Source organism: Poecilia mexicana, unplaced genomic scaffold, assembly GCF_051168715.1.
Source record: "Poecilia mexicana isolate PSO_F unplaced genomic scaffold, ASM5116871v1 scaffold_22, whole genome shotgun sequence".
NCBI classification, from domain to species: Eukaryota; Metazoa; Chordata; class Actinopteri; order Cyprinodontiformes; family Poeciliidae; genus Poecilia; species Poecilia mexicana.
Window position 1 is genome coordinate 24,001,179 of NW_028263391.1, and position 15,209 is coordinate 24,016,387.

The 15,209-nt window shown below is 42.7% G+C and overlaps 1 protein-coding gene across 1 annotated transcript; it reads left to right on the forward strand.

Moving 5' to 3' along the window:
• The first annotated feature begins 5,813 nt into the window (after nt 1-5,813).
• sox11a (SRY-box transcription factor 11a) lies at nt 5,814-8,984 on the forward strand. Its single transcript, XM_014992158.2, has one exon. The coding sequence runs from the start codon at nt 5,947-5,949 to the stop codon at nt 7,054-7,056; it is 1,110 nt and encodes a 369-aa protein (XP_014847644.2). The 5' UTR covers nt 5,814-5,946; the 3' UTR covers nt 7,057-8,984.
• The last annotated feature ends 6,225 nt before the right edge of the window (nt 8,985-15,209 follow it).

Genomic DNA, 15,209 nt, shown 5'->3' on the forward strand with positions numbered 1-15,209 from the left:
GTTTGTATCCTTGAGATAAACAGTTCCAGCAGCACCGTTCCTTAAACATCAGCTGTTTACATTCACGACAAGATCCTCCGCTCTCAAGTATCTGCTAAGCACTGGACCTTGAGAGACAGAGGCCACATCAAGGAGGTCAACAAAGAACCCGACACCCCGGAGAAACATTTGCATTGAGTTGAGAATGTAAAGCAACAGCAGGGCATAAAAGTGCCTTTGAGGCAGCAAACACCTAAGTGGTAAAACAACAGCCTCCAAACGGCCGTAAAATCTTCCTTATTGTCAAAGTTCTTCTTATCTGTGGAGGGAGAGGCAGGACAGGCTGATCTTTGAGGAATGACAGCGTAGCTACGGGCAGCCTGCGAGACAAATGCTGGACCAGCTGACAGGCCTCGTTTTGGTATCATCTCACAAGTTAAGATAACAAAAAGGGTTTCAGTAACCGGCATACATGTGCAAACTATAAATCCTGAGAGTCGGAGCTGATATAAGATTTCACCTTCAGAAAAAGCCTGGACAAAGATTGCTCTGGGAAGCAGACATGGGTGGATTTGTCTTAAATTACCTGCTGCTGGAACTTGTTACATAAATCCTATGTATAGCGCCAGATTACATTGAGTGACTCCTCTATATGGGCCAGAGGACTCCAATTTACAGAATGGCAGTAAACATTGCAACCTGAGTATAGAGGATAGTTGAGGATGTGTCTGCCAAGTGAAAAGTTAATTTGCGTTTTCATGTGCCACCAAAACACCCCCGTTTCCTCACCCTGAGCCCCCCGCCTCCTCTTGGCCCGCCCCATTGTGAAGCCATCAGATAGTGGCTTCCAGAGGTCCACACCTGTCTCAGGGCTATGCAGAGGAGATGGATGCATGCATTTTGAGCATCAGATAGCCGCTAGCAAGGGTTAGTATTGATCTAACGCTTCACTGGGCCTTTGTGAGAGCAGCAGCTGCTTTCGGGGGCTTTTAGATAAGCAATGCAAAGGGAATTGTTTCTCCTAAAACCTCTTTTTTTTCAGCCTGAACACATGAAAACCATCACTTAATTCAACACTCCATCGCTCTAGAACAAAATGTCCTTTCCCCTGACATTAAAATCAGCAAATAAGCATTAAAACATCTGCCTTCAGGGAACTGGAACGAGTATTGGAAATCACACAACGATATGCAGCTCTTTGGATTTTCTTGTTTAATCATCTGTAGTCTCCAGAGTGGAAATAAAAAGGAAAACTCTACATGTTGCAGTGTTGCTCAGCTATCCTCTATTGGTTGCTACGCCTACACTTCCAGCCACTGAATGAAGCAGCGTTGCTGGGGGTGAGATGAAACGCAGTGGGGTGGGACGGGGGGTCAGCGTGAGACCCTCCCTGGATGACTCACCAGCCGCAGCAGCGCCTCATTCCCAGCCAATAATGAGGCATGCTAATGAGCGGGACGCCCACCCCAGCGCTCATCATTAAACGGCGTTGTGATTCATGTCAGGACAGGTGGCACCGAGCTCATCCCTTACTGGACCCATCCACACACAGCGTGACTCTGTTGGTGAGGACCACTCTCTACTCAGAGCCTTACTTTGGGACGATTAATCGTGATTAATCGATTGTTGAAATAATTGTCAACTAACTTACCAATCAATAAGTTGATTGGTAACTTAACTTGATTACCAATCAAGTTAAGTTAACAATTGCAGTTAACAATTGCATACTCCAATTGTTAACTGGAGTATGCAGACTCAGAAAAAGGAGATTTGCTGAAGAATGCACTGAGTGGTACATCAAAACTGTACAAATAATGTATACATTTTTTATCTGAGATTTAAAATCTTTTGTCAGTAAATAAGTTCAAGTGGCAGTTTTAGCCTCATCTTGTTGAAAGTCTGCAAAAAATATTACTCTTTTTTACCTTTTGCTATCCAGTTATTCATCGGTTAATTCAAAAACTAATCAACAGATGAGATCTGTACTTTATTGATGAATTAATCAGAAATATCTGAGCTTTGCACATGTTGATGTTAGAAGTATTTTAGCTGCAGATGCTGCAGATGCTTCCAGAGGCGTTAACCATCCGGATGATGTTATTACCTTTCAGGCAATAAAATGTTTTCTTTCTTATTTAAGAAGGAGTTGAATTACTTGTTAATTTGCATATTTTATGTATTTCTAATAGTATTTACAAAAGGCTTAAAAGTGAAAAATTTCCTAAATGTGCCAATTTTGTATGTGATTAATCAATTAATCATCAGAATGATCTGTAGAATAGTTGATAACTCAGTCTGGGTTTTGCTGCAGGGCTCCATATTCATCCCTTTACAGGGAAGCTAAATAACCTACAGATGAAACAACGTCTCTGTTCTTCAGTGTCTCTCATCGGCGCTCAGAGGAGAATTGTTGCAGGTCCTTGTTAGACTGTACAACCTTCACTGCCCCAAACAAACTCAACAAATCTTTATGAATCTGCTGTTATTTACACTCTTTCTCATGTCAGATAACATTCCTGCTGCTGTTTGCACATCCATGTCTGCAGTTTCTTCACTTCTTGTAAACAGTGAGATGTTTCTTCTCCATATTACATATTGCATATTTTTGTTTCTTTAAAGATCCTCATCAGTTGCACATTTCTTCTAACATGAGGTTGCTACTTTCAATAACAGTACAGTTTCATTCTTTCCTATGTTGTAAATTTCCTTCTTCTGTACAGTCTCTTCTTAATGTGTACCTTTGTATGAATAAGCATGATCACCTGAATTTCCCCACAGCTGAATAATAAAGGATATTTCTACTGTGTTCTAAAATGCTGTGTTTTCCCCCAGACTGCATCCAGTCCAAACAGGATCATTCGTTCATCTGGAAGAGGAACGGGACGGCTGCTCTGATGAATCCATCAGGACAGAAAATACTGACTCGTATTTGCATGAAGGAACCTCCTGAGAGCGAACATCTGATAAAGTTTAATCAGCACAGGGTGGCCATGATAAAGCATTTCAGCTCCGTCTCTGTCTGGGTGGGTGAGTCAGAGGTTTGTCTCTGTATGTTCCAGGGATGTAGTGGAATAAGTCCCTGTTTATATCCCAAAATGTCTCTCTCTCTTAATCTGAACCACTTTCCTGAGCCATGCCTCCTTTAGCCCTGTGTTTCTTTTCTTTTTTTCTTCCTCTCTCTCTCCCTGCTATCCTGTCTCTGCTTTCTGGGCTCGGTCTGTATCAGTTGAGGCACTTCTTAAGCCCCAGCTGGGGGAGAATACGGCGGCTTGGTGGGGGGAGGGTTTCAAAAGGGTAAGTGATTGCCCTCTAGGGGACGAAGCAGAGAGAAAAAAGCAGGACGCCTTATCGCCCAAGCCTCCAATAGCACTGCTGGCTCCCACCCAGAGCCTCAGGGGAGGCGTGTGGAGGGGATGGAGGAGACGCCAGCTCGATGCTACACTGCTTCTTGACACAGCAGACTCAGCGGGGTTCCTTCCATCTCCTCCTGCCAGTACAGGCTCAGATAGCGGCTGCACAGGCAAACGTTGCCATCTGAATGAGCGCCTCTGCTCTGCGTTCCACACGAGGAAACGTTCAGATTGTAAAGAAAATAAATAAAAAAATAACAGCTTGTTTATCTTGTAATTTTGGTATTCATCCATTGCCTCAATTAGTTCACACAAATCAGCCATTTGGATGAGGTGATCTGTTTTATGAGACGTGTTGTTCCAGGAGATGCTGCAGGTGTTTGCTCACTGTAAACAGGAAGTGAGCAGAATGCGCTACTGACCTACTTTCTTCATTCAAATGAAGGCATGGAAACAAACGGGAGGAAAGCCACAGGAACCCGCTGAAAACAGAAATGAATGGATGTGGCTCCACCTGGCCTCATGGTCAGCGCACGTTTGGCTGATTTAATGTTGGCACCCTTATTTATAAATAAATAAATAAATAAATAAATAAATAAATAAATAAATAAATAAATAGGATTTTGTTTTCAATTGTTAAATATTAAATTGAAATAAAAAAAGTAGAAATTTACATTTATGTTGACTATATTAGCATTTGAAACATTAAAACTTAGAATCACCTCCAAAGATGCAAAAAATAAAAAATAAAAATCTGACCCTTTTTCATGTTCCTTAATAAACACCTAACTCTGCAACCATGGTGACTGCAGGAGGTTATGTTTGAAATAAAGACTTTAAAAATGTTATATTACCTCAAAAGACCCAAAATTCTGCTTCTTCCTCCATTTTGTCATGTTCCACCTTGTAGTTTTGCTCATTTCTGTCCAAACTTATTAAAAGTAAAGCAGCTGACTAAATCTGGACATTTCACATCACCTTTAACAACTGACAACTAATGTAATTTTCCATATTTTAATCATATCCTGCTTTCAGGAAATGATGCTTTGTGACTCCAGTAAGTGACACAGCAGCAGGATTCTGCTCCGTTATCCTGGTTTCATCAGGGTCATGTCTTATTTTATATCTCAATAATTGATGAAAACACTGAACCACAGTAAAAATAAGATGGTTTAAGTGCTTGGGGAAGAAATACTTTCTTTAAAGGGCTAAAATGTTGGCAGAAAATGATCAAATAGGAAAGTGAAGGCACAAATGATCAAATTGACCAGAAATAAAAAAGACTGAGTTTCTGACTCTACTGTAAATATGTGGAGCCTTATCACTACAGTGGACATTAAATTGTGGGTGGTGTCAGAATATGAGAAAAATATAGATTTTTATTTTGATTTGCCATTTTGATTTTATGTTTCTTTTACCATAAAAACCTGATTTAAAGTCCAACTCATTCATTTTCCCTTCCACTGTGGCCACATGCTGTAAAATCAATGACTTGATACATTCAGCAACTAAACTAAAACCAAATAGTTTCATTTAAATCTGTCGTTATGACTGAAATGATTAGATTAATGTTTCTGGATATGAATGGGTTGTTTTTCAAACAGCCTGTAAGCCAACCGGATGGTTTTTATGTTAATAAGAAAGTAAAATAAATATGTTTTTATTTTATTATTATTTTGCTTCTCACTGTATTTTGATGACAGCATCCAAGTGTGAAAATATGCACATAACGCAGTGACGTCACAGGAGCCTGCTGGTGGAGGGGGTCAGAGGTCAGTGATTTAAAGTTTTTAATATTTTGAATAAGAAAATACTTTTACATGTTGTATTTTAAAATGAACCTAAAAAGAAAACACTCATTTTTTGTTTTTTATATCAGATTCTGTGAAGGTTCAGAATGCGGAGCTCCTCATTAATACACGAGTAAAATGCATGAGGCGGTAATGACACCGCAGCGCTGATATGAAGCTGTTTCCAGCTGTAAAAATATAACACTGGTTAGCAGACAAGCAGACGCACCGACGCAGCAGGCGCCTGGAACAGTGTCCAAGCGCCACCTTCAGTTTTCAACCTGAGGGAGGAGGGGAAAGGACAATAAGTCAATATTTTCCCACAATTCACGTGGAAAACATGGTTTGTCATCATAAAAATAACCTCCTGATATTATATGAGGAAAATTATTAGAAAACTGAAGTCAGGCTTGTGTGCGCTCCGGTGCGTAAAGCCGCTGAGCGGAGCGCGGCGCTGACTGGGTGTTTAATATGCTTGTCTCGCCCGGCGTGTTGCCCCAGACACTATGTAGCACAAATCCCCACCTCCACTCAGAGCCTCCTGCCTCCACAGAGCAGAGGAGGCAGGAACCAAAAGGGTTAACCGGAGTCCTGGAGTCTTCTGAGTCTGCTGGGCGGAGTGGAAGGAGCGGGATTGGATGACTGGGCTGTGACGCAGGGGACATGAAAAAGCTGATAACTAGTTAAGAAGGCAGTTTGTAACTCTGGAAAAAGAGTGCAGAGCTTGAGACACGTTAAGCAGAGGACGTGGATGAACCAGAGAAAGCTGAGCCGTCCTGGCGGTGAGGAGCTGTTAGAGACTGCAAAGTGACTCCGAACTGCGGACAATGGTGCAGCACACGGACCACGGCGAGACGGATGGCAGCATGTCCAGGGAGGCCACCGACTCGGAGGAGAGCGAGTTTATGGCATGCAGCCCCGTGGCAATCAACCCGGACTGGTGCAAGACGGCCACCGGGCACATCAAGAGACCCATGAACGCCTTCATGGTCTGGTCCAAGATCGAGCGGAGGAAGATCATGGAGCAGTCCCCAGACATGCACAACGCGGAGATCTCCAAGCGCCTGGGCAAGCGGTGGAAGATGCTGAAGGACAGCGAGAAGATCCCGTTCATCAGAGAGGCCGAGCGGCTGCGGCTCAAACACATGGCCGACTACCCCGACTACAAGTACAGACCCAAGAAGAAACCAAAGCTGGACGGCTCCAAACCCTCGGCGCCGTCACCGGAGAAGTGCGGCAAGATCGCCAAGACTCCCAGCAAGAAGTGCTCCAAGATCAAGACCAAGAGCGGCTCCAAGACCGCTCACGGCTACGCGGAGGACTGCGTGTTTCCCAGCATAAAAGTTGCAAAGACTGTGAAAAGTGAGCTCACCGATGAGGACGACGATGACGAGTATGAAGAGGACTACCGGATGGGCTTTAAGGCGGGAGAGGAGGAGCGCCTGAGGCCGTACGGCGTCGCCAAAGTTCCGGCGAGCCCGACTCTCAGCTCCTCGGCGGAGTCGGAGGGGGCGAGCATGTACGAAGAGGTGAGGAGCCACAATAGACTGTTTTACAACATCAAGAGCATTTCCAAGCAGGGCGCGCTGCACGCTGCCTCCGTCTCACCAGCATCCTCCAGGTCGGTGTCCACCTCCTCCTCCTCCTCCTCCTCCAGCAGCAGCAGCAGCAGCGGCTCCTCGTCCGGGGAGGACGCGGACGACCTGCTGTTTGACTTTAGTTTGAATTTCGCTCCGAGCGCCGCGGGCTCCGAGCTGGGCAACCCCAATTCAGGAAACCTGTCCCTGTCTCTGGTGGATAAAGACCTGGACTCGTTCAGTGAGGGCAGCCTGGGCTCCCACTTTGAATTCCCAGACTACTGCACGCCAGAACTGAGCGAGATGATCGCAGGGGACTGGCTGGAGGCGAACTTTTCCGACTTAGTCTTCACATACTGAAGAAAAAACACAGAAACTGTTCCTCTAGTAATAACAGAGAAGGAAGATATGAAATTATATGTCCTGGTCAGATTGTCCCCAGCCCTGCCTCTTGTGGGTTTTCTAGCAGAGGGAGGAGGAGGAAGAGGAGGACCGTGATCCGAGGTGAGGTTTGAGGAATGAGATGCTTCTGAAGCTGGTAACAGAAAAAAAGAGAGGAGAAAAAAAAAACGGCAAGGTCTGCAGACTTTTTTTATCTGACAGCATGACAGGGTTTTCTGGATTTTTTTCCCTCATAGGTCTGCATTTACTGCTCAGCTTAACCAGACCACAAAGGGAAGAACTTCTATGCATCTTATCCTCTTCAAGACAAACAAAAACAAACTGCAGGGAGCTGAACTCGGACTGTGGACTGTCTCAAAGCAAATCTGTGAACTGAAGATTGTTCAGGATGCTACTTTTCAACGGTTTGTGTAATTTCTAAATGCCGCAAAAATGGTTTTGTTTTTATTTTTTGATTTTTTGGTTCGGTTTTTCCTTTTTGTAACTGATTCCTTTTACCTCCTGGTTTGGAAAAATCAAGCAGCCTAAAACCTCTGCAGAGTATGCAGGTGCGGAGGAAACATTTTGATACATAACAGACCTCATCTTTTTAAAAGAAAAAGATATTTTCAGGCATATTTTTGTACAGTTGAAAAGGGAATGTTCTTACTGTGCTTTCAGTGAGTTTCAGGCACTTCTTCCCTTTATCCTTTGTTTTTACGCATGCAAGGTGAGTCCTGGTTTTAAGGATTAAGTTAAACAGAAGACTTGCATCAAAAATGCCTTGTGATTTTAAACTAGGTTTTGTACAGTTGTAGAGCAGATTTGTTGAGTATTTGTAGACGATACAATGGCATCATGGGGAACACATACCTCAGAGCTGGAACTAGTTTCAAGATTGTATATGTACTGTAATATAGTAAAGTTAGGAGTTTATGTATATCATACTCGTGATATGTGGATGGGTCCCGATCGCAGGTGTGAAACTGGATTTCTTTTTGGTATTTTTTATGGCACATACTGTTTTTTCCCCCCTTTCTCATTTTTTTGTGCAATATATACTCTTGAGATACAGACCATCAACAATTGTAGCAAGTGATGGAAAAACAGACTCGTGCACTGTCGACATCATCTCGGGTTATGATGCTGAAGCCTCTCTGGGCAGGGAAATAAACAGAATCAGCTGGAACTGATACAAAACAACTGTAATGTGGCCTGGTGGTGTGATGCATGCTAAGAAAACACATATATCAATTTGAATGTTATTCGGATCTCATAATGGGGCAGAACTGACCGCAAAAACTCACACTTGATTGCAAATTAGGGAAAATAAGAGTTCCACAGAAAAAAAGGGGCAACGTCTGATTCAGTGGTGGCCTGGCTTTATTTTACCAAGCAAGCAAAAAAAGAACATTCCATAGTCCTGTTTCATGAAATGAAACTTTATTTTAAAAACTGAAGACTGCCTTCTTTTTTTAAAGACATGAACCACAAACCTGTATTTTTTATTTCTTGCACTTAAAAAAAGCAGATATTGTTTATTTTTTATGTGGGTCTTACATATGAAGTTTGTTTGATTACGAGTTTTTTGGAATATGGCTTAATTATATGCCGAGACGTTTTGTTGGAAGTTCTGGGCAGTAGTTACTTCACATTCCAAGTGTGAATCTGTCTTTGACTCATCTTTTTAATAAATAAGTACCTACCACCATCCACTGTCCTTTCAGTTTGTGAATATATGTACACAGATGTGTTATTTGTTGCGGTTTTGAAAAGGATGTGACGACAGAATTATGCCTGTTTTTGTATGTAGGCGGAAATCTTAAATGGATGGGCTCAAACTAACATGTGAATTCACATTTAATAAAAAGGAGAAAAAAGCAAAAAAAAAACTGTTTTGAACTGAAGTGTTGAGGTGTTCTCTGCTCTTTTCTTTCTTTCACTTCGCCTAAAACAGACGAGGCTTCTTTAAGAACTTGAATTGCCCGCTTGTAAGTGGTTAGAGCTGTGATTGGTTGCCGTGGTGGTCCCCTTGGAAACAGAGCTGGAAACAGGAGCTGCTGCTCTCAGCGTGAGGGAGCTCTCAGTCTGCCTGGCTTTCATTCAGAAAACCAGCCCTCCACTCTTAAAGCACTCAGCACACAGCAGCTTCGCACATCAGACCAGGAAACGTCTGAATGCAGCTCAGGGGGAAGGGGAGCCGGTTACTGACGGCTAAAATGTAAAATAATGGATGTTTAGTTGTTGCTTAAAACATTAAAAGAGATCTAAATCCCTCATTCTTTATTTTGACTCAATGACGCTCACTTCTTAGACCAGGTTTTGCAATCTGCTGCTTTACAGTCATCCCACTGTAACTGTTTTCTAAATAATTCTGGATAAAAATAGCAAAACTTCTTCTTTGCTTTTAAATATAAGTTCATGAAAAAGTCTAGATTTAGCTGTTTGTTGTTATCATGAAATATCTTTAAAGAATAGAATAAAAGATGTGAGGAATCTTTTTTTTTCTTCAGTCTTTTAGGATTATGAGCATAAAAACTATTAGCTTTTCCCTTCATTTTCCAAGAAAATATGTTCATTTCTCTCTGATATAAAACATAAAATTAGTTTCTTTTATAATCATAAAAATTTTAACTTTCTGTAATAGTATTTATAAAATTGGATAAAGTATATATTTTTTCAAAGATCCATGTGGGTTTTCTGACTATTGATACATTTCATTTAGCAGAGTTGAGTTCAGAAATGGCTCTTTGTTTTTAGTCAATTTAAATAGCAACAAATTGCTCAAAGTCTAAATTAATTTTAAGTCATTTTCTTTTTATTCCTGACCAAATCAATCCCTGATTAATAAAGTTTTCGTTCTGAGGATACTAAAAACAGTAAAGTTTAACTGAAAACATCATCAAATTAGATTCACATTGTTTATATCATCAGTGAAGAGATTTTGCTGATCTGATATGCCTGTGATTTCTCTCAGCAACATCAATAAGACATCCCCGTCATTTATGATGTCATGCAGAATATAATTAGCAGCAGAGCCAATGGTTTCCATCGGTTACGTCTTCAGGGTGTCATGAGGCCAGCAGGAGCGGATCCGCCTCACACAGAGCAGACACACACTCCAATGATACATGCTGGCCATGCGCGGCTGCACAGGTAGTAGCCACCGCATTAAGTCAGTTTGCAAATCTGTAATAAAACATTTATCTAGCTATTACTTTACCTGACCTATTGGTCAAAGTTGCTAATGGGTTCCAGGACTATTCCCAGCTGGATCTGTGCATTGATTTTGTGCTCCTCTGAAATATTGGCTGGGGGCTAATGTCACCGGTACACATTGAAATGAAATTAGTGACCCGTTGAAATTTGCCTCCGTTTCCTCCTGAAATAAATAAATGCAAATGCAGATCAGTCTGAGGTCTGAGAGTGAGTCACCAAGCCGTGCGACTCAGCAGCTGGGGGTTACTGCAGAGGAAAACAGTCGTTTCCAATCTCTTGAACGCTTAAATCATTCATACAAGCTTGGATGTTGCAGTCAAATGTTGGACGTGACATCTATACAAAGAACCGCTCTGCATGGCTGTGGAGGCCCCCTCTCACCCCCCACTGTGACCGGCCTCATCTCAGACTAGATGCTAAATCCAGTAATAATAAGGCCTGTTATGATTTCCTGTGCTCTCTGCCTCTCATCCAGGCAGCGTGGATGCATTACATCACCGCTCAGCTCATGCCGCTGCGCAGTAAGATGCCGTGTTGTGTCATCGTTGATCCACATGTGTTCCTCCTGTACCAGTGGGAGACAGCCTAATACTGCTGTGGGAATACTGGCATATATTCTCCATGCTTGTGGTTTCATAACAACAACGAAGCAGCTTGCATAAATTTAAACCCGTTTACAGATTGTTAATTGATGAGAGAACAACATTTATGTAATCAGTTATGACTCTCAGAAGCTTGCTGTGCATCTCAATAAACTATACCATTAAAAGTTGTTTGTTTTCAACAGTTTAATTAAAATAAGACATAATTTAATCTCCAAATGATATTTTAAGCCTTTATTTCTGTTTTTCCACCTGATAGTCCGGTAGACTCGGTTCAGTCGGGGATCAAATTTGCAACATTTGTTACATTTCAGTTCTTTCACAAACTATCCAAACCATTTGTTAACCTGTTCCCCTCCTCTCCTGTGGGGGCGCTGCACCAAGAAACACTGAAGTGAAACTGAGTGCAACTTCCTTCTTTATGAAATGGAAACAGAAATGGAAAGGCGTCAGATTTTAGCAGTTGTAGGATTTCTCTTTTTGTCTTTGGTAAAAAAAAATTACAAGCCACATCTAGCGCAAGACTAGCATGCTAGTTTTTGTTGCATTTACCCAGAATGCCCTGTGCTGTAGTCCACTTCCTGCCTTTGGAGCGGTCTCTGGTCTGCTTGGCGTTCACATGCATTTGAACAGAACCAGAGCTCACTTTAAGCGAACGCTGGAGTCAACACACACAGAACCATCCAGGACATCGACTAATTAAAGGAACGTTTCCTAATTAAAGGAAACGTTCCTTTAATTAGGCCACTCCTGAACTGGAGATAACGTCACACAAAGAGAAAAAAAGAACTGGACTACTACTCAGTGGTCCAAAATCCTCTTTTCAGAAAACTAACTTTTCATCTGGAAATGAGACGTCCTCAGTGCTTCTTCAGGTCCAGTGTGACGTTTCCACAGTCGATTTGAGGAGCCACATCATGCCGGTTCTGGTCCATCGGGTTTTATCACAACCAAAGGCAGAGCAGCCCTCCACCAGGACATTTCAGAGCACTCCATGCTTGGACAAGCTTTATGAAGACGCTGGTTTCTTTTTCAAGCTGAAATTGGTACTGGCTCACCTGTGTCAGTCACCATGGGAACACCAGCCTGACCTGAACGTCATAAAGCAGTGGCGTGAAACTCGCTTTCACTCCGGGCCACATCATGAATGTCTCCAAAGGTACCAACAAGAAAATATTATAGCTTTCTAAAAGTGAAATAATATTTGCAATATACCAATAAAAACTGCTTTGCTTTGACAGAAATAATTATATTTAAGGACACAACTGTTATTTTGAAGTTCTATCTGCACTCTAGAGGACCACAGAAATACCTAAGGTGGGCTGATTGGCCCGCGGGCCTCGAGTTTGGCTGATGTACCACAGAGACTGTTGTCATGAGGAAGATGAGACTCCAGAACTAATGATGAAGACGAGCTGAAGGCAGAAACACAGACTGACCTCTAGGAGCCCAGATACTACAGAACATACAAACCTTATATTACATTCCTCCATCACAGTTTTATTTTGGTCAGACATGATATGAAGGTTTTTTGAAAATAATCTGAAAAATGTATTTTGTAAAATATGACAGGTGGTTTTAGTTCCAGTATGAAACCAGCATTTGTACGCAGACCATCATTGTTATTTATTGTCTTATAAATCTACATCAGAAAAGTCTCCGTTTATAACCGGCATGCCTGTGTATGAAGTCTGTGGTAGAATGACCTTATGGGCGCTGCTTCCTAATGGGGTGCGGCTCCCTTGCTGATAGGGAGAATTTGTCTCTAAAATTGTCTGGCGGAGCAGCAGTCCGGTCCCCGTGTCCTCTGCTCCCCCGTCTTGGCCCGGGGCGACTCCTGCTGCTGTTGATGGCTCTCCATTTGCTCTGCCCTCTCCTCCAGCGGAGGGGGGAGCATCAGCCCCATCTGCTGCCTGATATTTACTATCCCTTCACATTTATGAGAGGTGGGGGTGGCAAAAGCCCTAATTCCCTCATGGTGTTTTAGCACCATGGCAGACACGCACACAAGCATGAACGTAATGACTGAGAGCAAATGAAGAGGGGAGAAAAGCGCAATAAACACAATGAGAAGCACCCCGCGTGCAAAACCGAGTTCTGTTCTGTAAAAGACGGGCGGTAATGGATGAGAAGCCTGTAGCTCTGATGCATGGTTTGCCGTTTCCAGATCTTTCTTCCATTTCTTCACAGACAGCAACAGGGAGCTGAGAAGAGTTTGGAGGAGCTGAAAGAACACCCAGCAGGTCGCCGGCCGCAGCTGAAGCAGGCAGCGCCATTGTCCCGTCGACACGGAAACAAACAGTTCAATCACTCCCAGCAGAATCCCTTCTGACACGTGGAAAGATCTCATCGGGAGAAGGTCACTTATTTTTTTGTGAGGAGCTGCTGGAGGTCGCACATCACTCATGCACTTTATCTGGCGCTGAAGTCAAAACCTCAGTTGCTTCTCTTTCTGAACCAAACTGCATGTTTGAGTTGCTTCAGGCTGAGTGGGGTTTGTGACGTGGTGCTGATTGGGCCTTCGGTGTCTCTGCGAGCCGCGGCTGGCTCCGCTCCGGGAGTGGGAGGAAATAAAAGGGGCCTTTTCCCTTTTCAGTGTAATTTAAGCCAACTTGTCAGGACATCAAGCTCTGTTTAGAGTGGAATCACATAAGCCGGTTTGCCTGATTGCAGGCAGTTTAGGATTTACATTACCTTGTTTGGATTTAATTGGGACTCTGAACTCCATATTTAACTTAAAGCTTTACAGCAGCAGGAACTTATAAGTGAAGGATCAAAAACTGCTTACATCCCAATTAAATCACAATGTGTACACTGTTCTAAAATAAAAAACACATGAAGCTTCCAGTGTGTTAAAGTATCGCAAGGTTATAAAATTGCATTATAGCGCAAAAAAGTCAGAATAACCGAACATTTTCACATTTATTCAGCTTAGAACCATAAATTTCAAAGCATTTTAAAGCATCTTCAACAAACAAACAGAAGAAAAGTATAGTGTGATTTAAACTTGCAGTCAGCCTCTTTAAATTGATGTCCTTAACAAAGACCAGTGCAACCAGTTAGCATGCGGAGGCTGACTGTGTGTAATTTAAGCTCAGAGTAAATGCAGCTGTTCTGTTTCTGGACTCAGAACGACCAGCATCATGAAGATGAAGGCGACGTTCACACAGCAACGCTCCAGTCTGATCCGTTGCTAAAATCAGATTGTTTTTGTGCAGGACTGAGTTTCAGAAGAGAAATCTGTTTGGATGTGCAGTCAGAGATGAGAGCGGTGGGTTGGGATGACACAGACACTTCAGAAGTTCATAATTATAATTTTCAGCCATTGTTTACGTCCTGATTTGCCACATCTGCCTTTTTCTGGAGCAGAATTATGACGCATGTTTCACATCAATGATGTCAAAGTTGGATAAAATGTGACATAACTGTTCAGACTGCAGACATATGAAAACTATCGGATATACGTCAAGGTTTCCCAGCCCTGGTCCTGGCGGCGCGCTGCCCTGGATGTTTCAGATGATTTCCTGATTCAGGATGCAGACGACTGCCCTTCAGTAAACGCCTGTTAATCAGTCATATTGAACTCATGTGTGGCTGAAGCAGAGAAACATGGAAAACATTCAGGGCAGTGCGTCTTCAGGACCAGGCAGGATACACATCCAAATTACTTCCATACATGGAAGTGGAACAGATAGGAGGAAAAAGATTGGAACCGGGTCGTTCAGATTGCGGTGAAAAAGTCACATTTGGATAACATTTACCTGCTGAGTGAACACTGGAGAAGTTTAAAGCAAAGTAAAACAACATCCAAAGCTTCAAAATCCCACAGCCCATTATCTGGTCATGGGGAGAAAATAGACCAACCGAAAACTTACCAAGATGTTCTTCATGACTGACAGGCTGAGCAAGGAGAGCGTTTCCAAGACGGAGATCTGGAGGAGCTGCAGCCGTCCACAGCTCAAGTGGAGGAATCTGATGGTAAGACAACTGCATGAGGCCTCTTTGGAAGAGTGGCAAAAATAAAAATGTTGTTTGAAGAAAGCCATAAAAGTGTATTTTTTATTGCTTGGTCTTTGAGTTTTGCTTTGTTTTGGGATTTATAACCTGCTGTTTCTCTGTTTCTCTGTGAATTTCCCTCCTTTTCTCAGCTCAGCTTCAGTTACTTTGCTTCCCTCACAGCTGCACCCAGTTTCTAACCAACCACCTGCTCCTTGTTGAGTAATCAACTCTGCAGCTCAAATGTCTCAGTTAAGTCAGGTCCTATTGTTACCCCCAGCATGTCTTCTGATCCTTGTGGATTTCCCCTGATTT

What these genes read in the sequence shown, in the direction of transcription:
- sox11a (XM_014992158.2), top strand. Translation starts at nt 5,947, where the DNA reads ATGGTGCAGCACACGGACCACGGCGAGACGGATGGCAGCATGTCCAGG.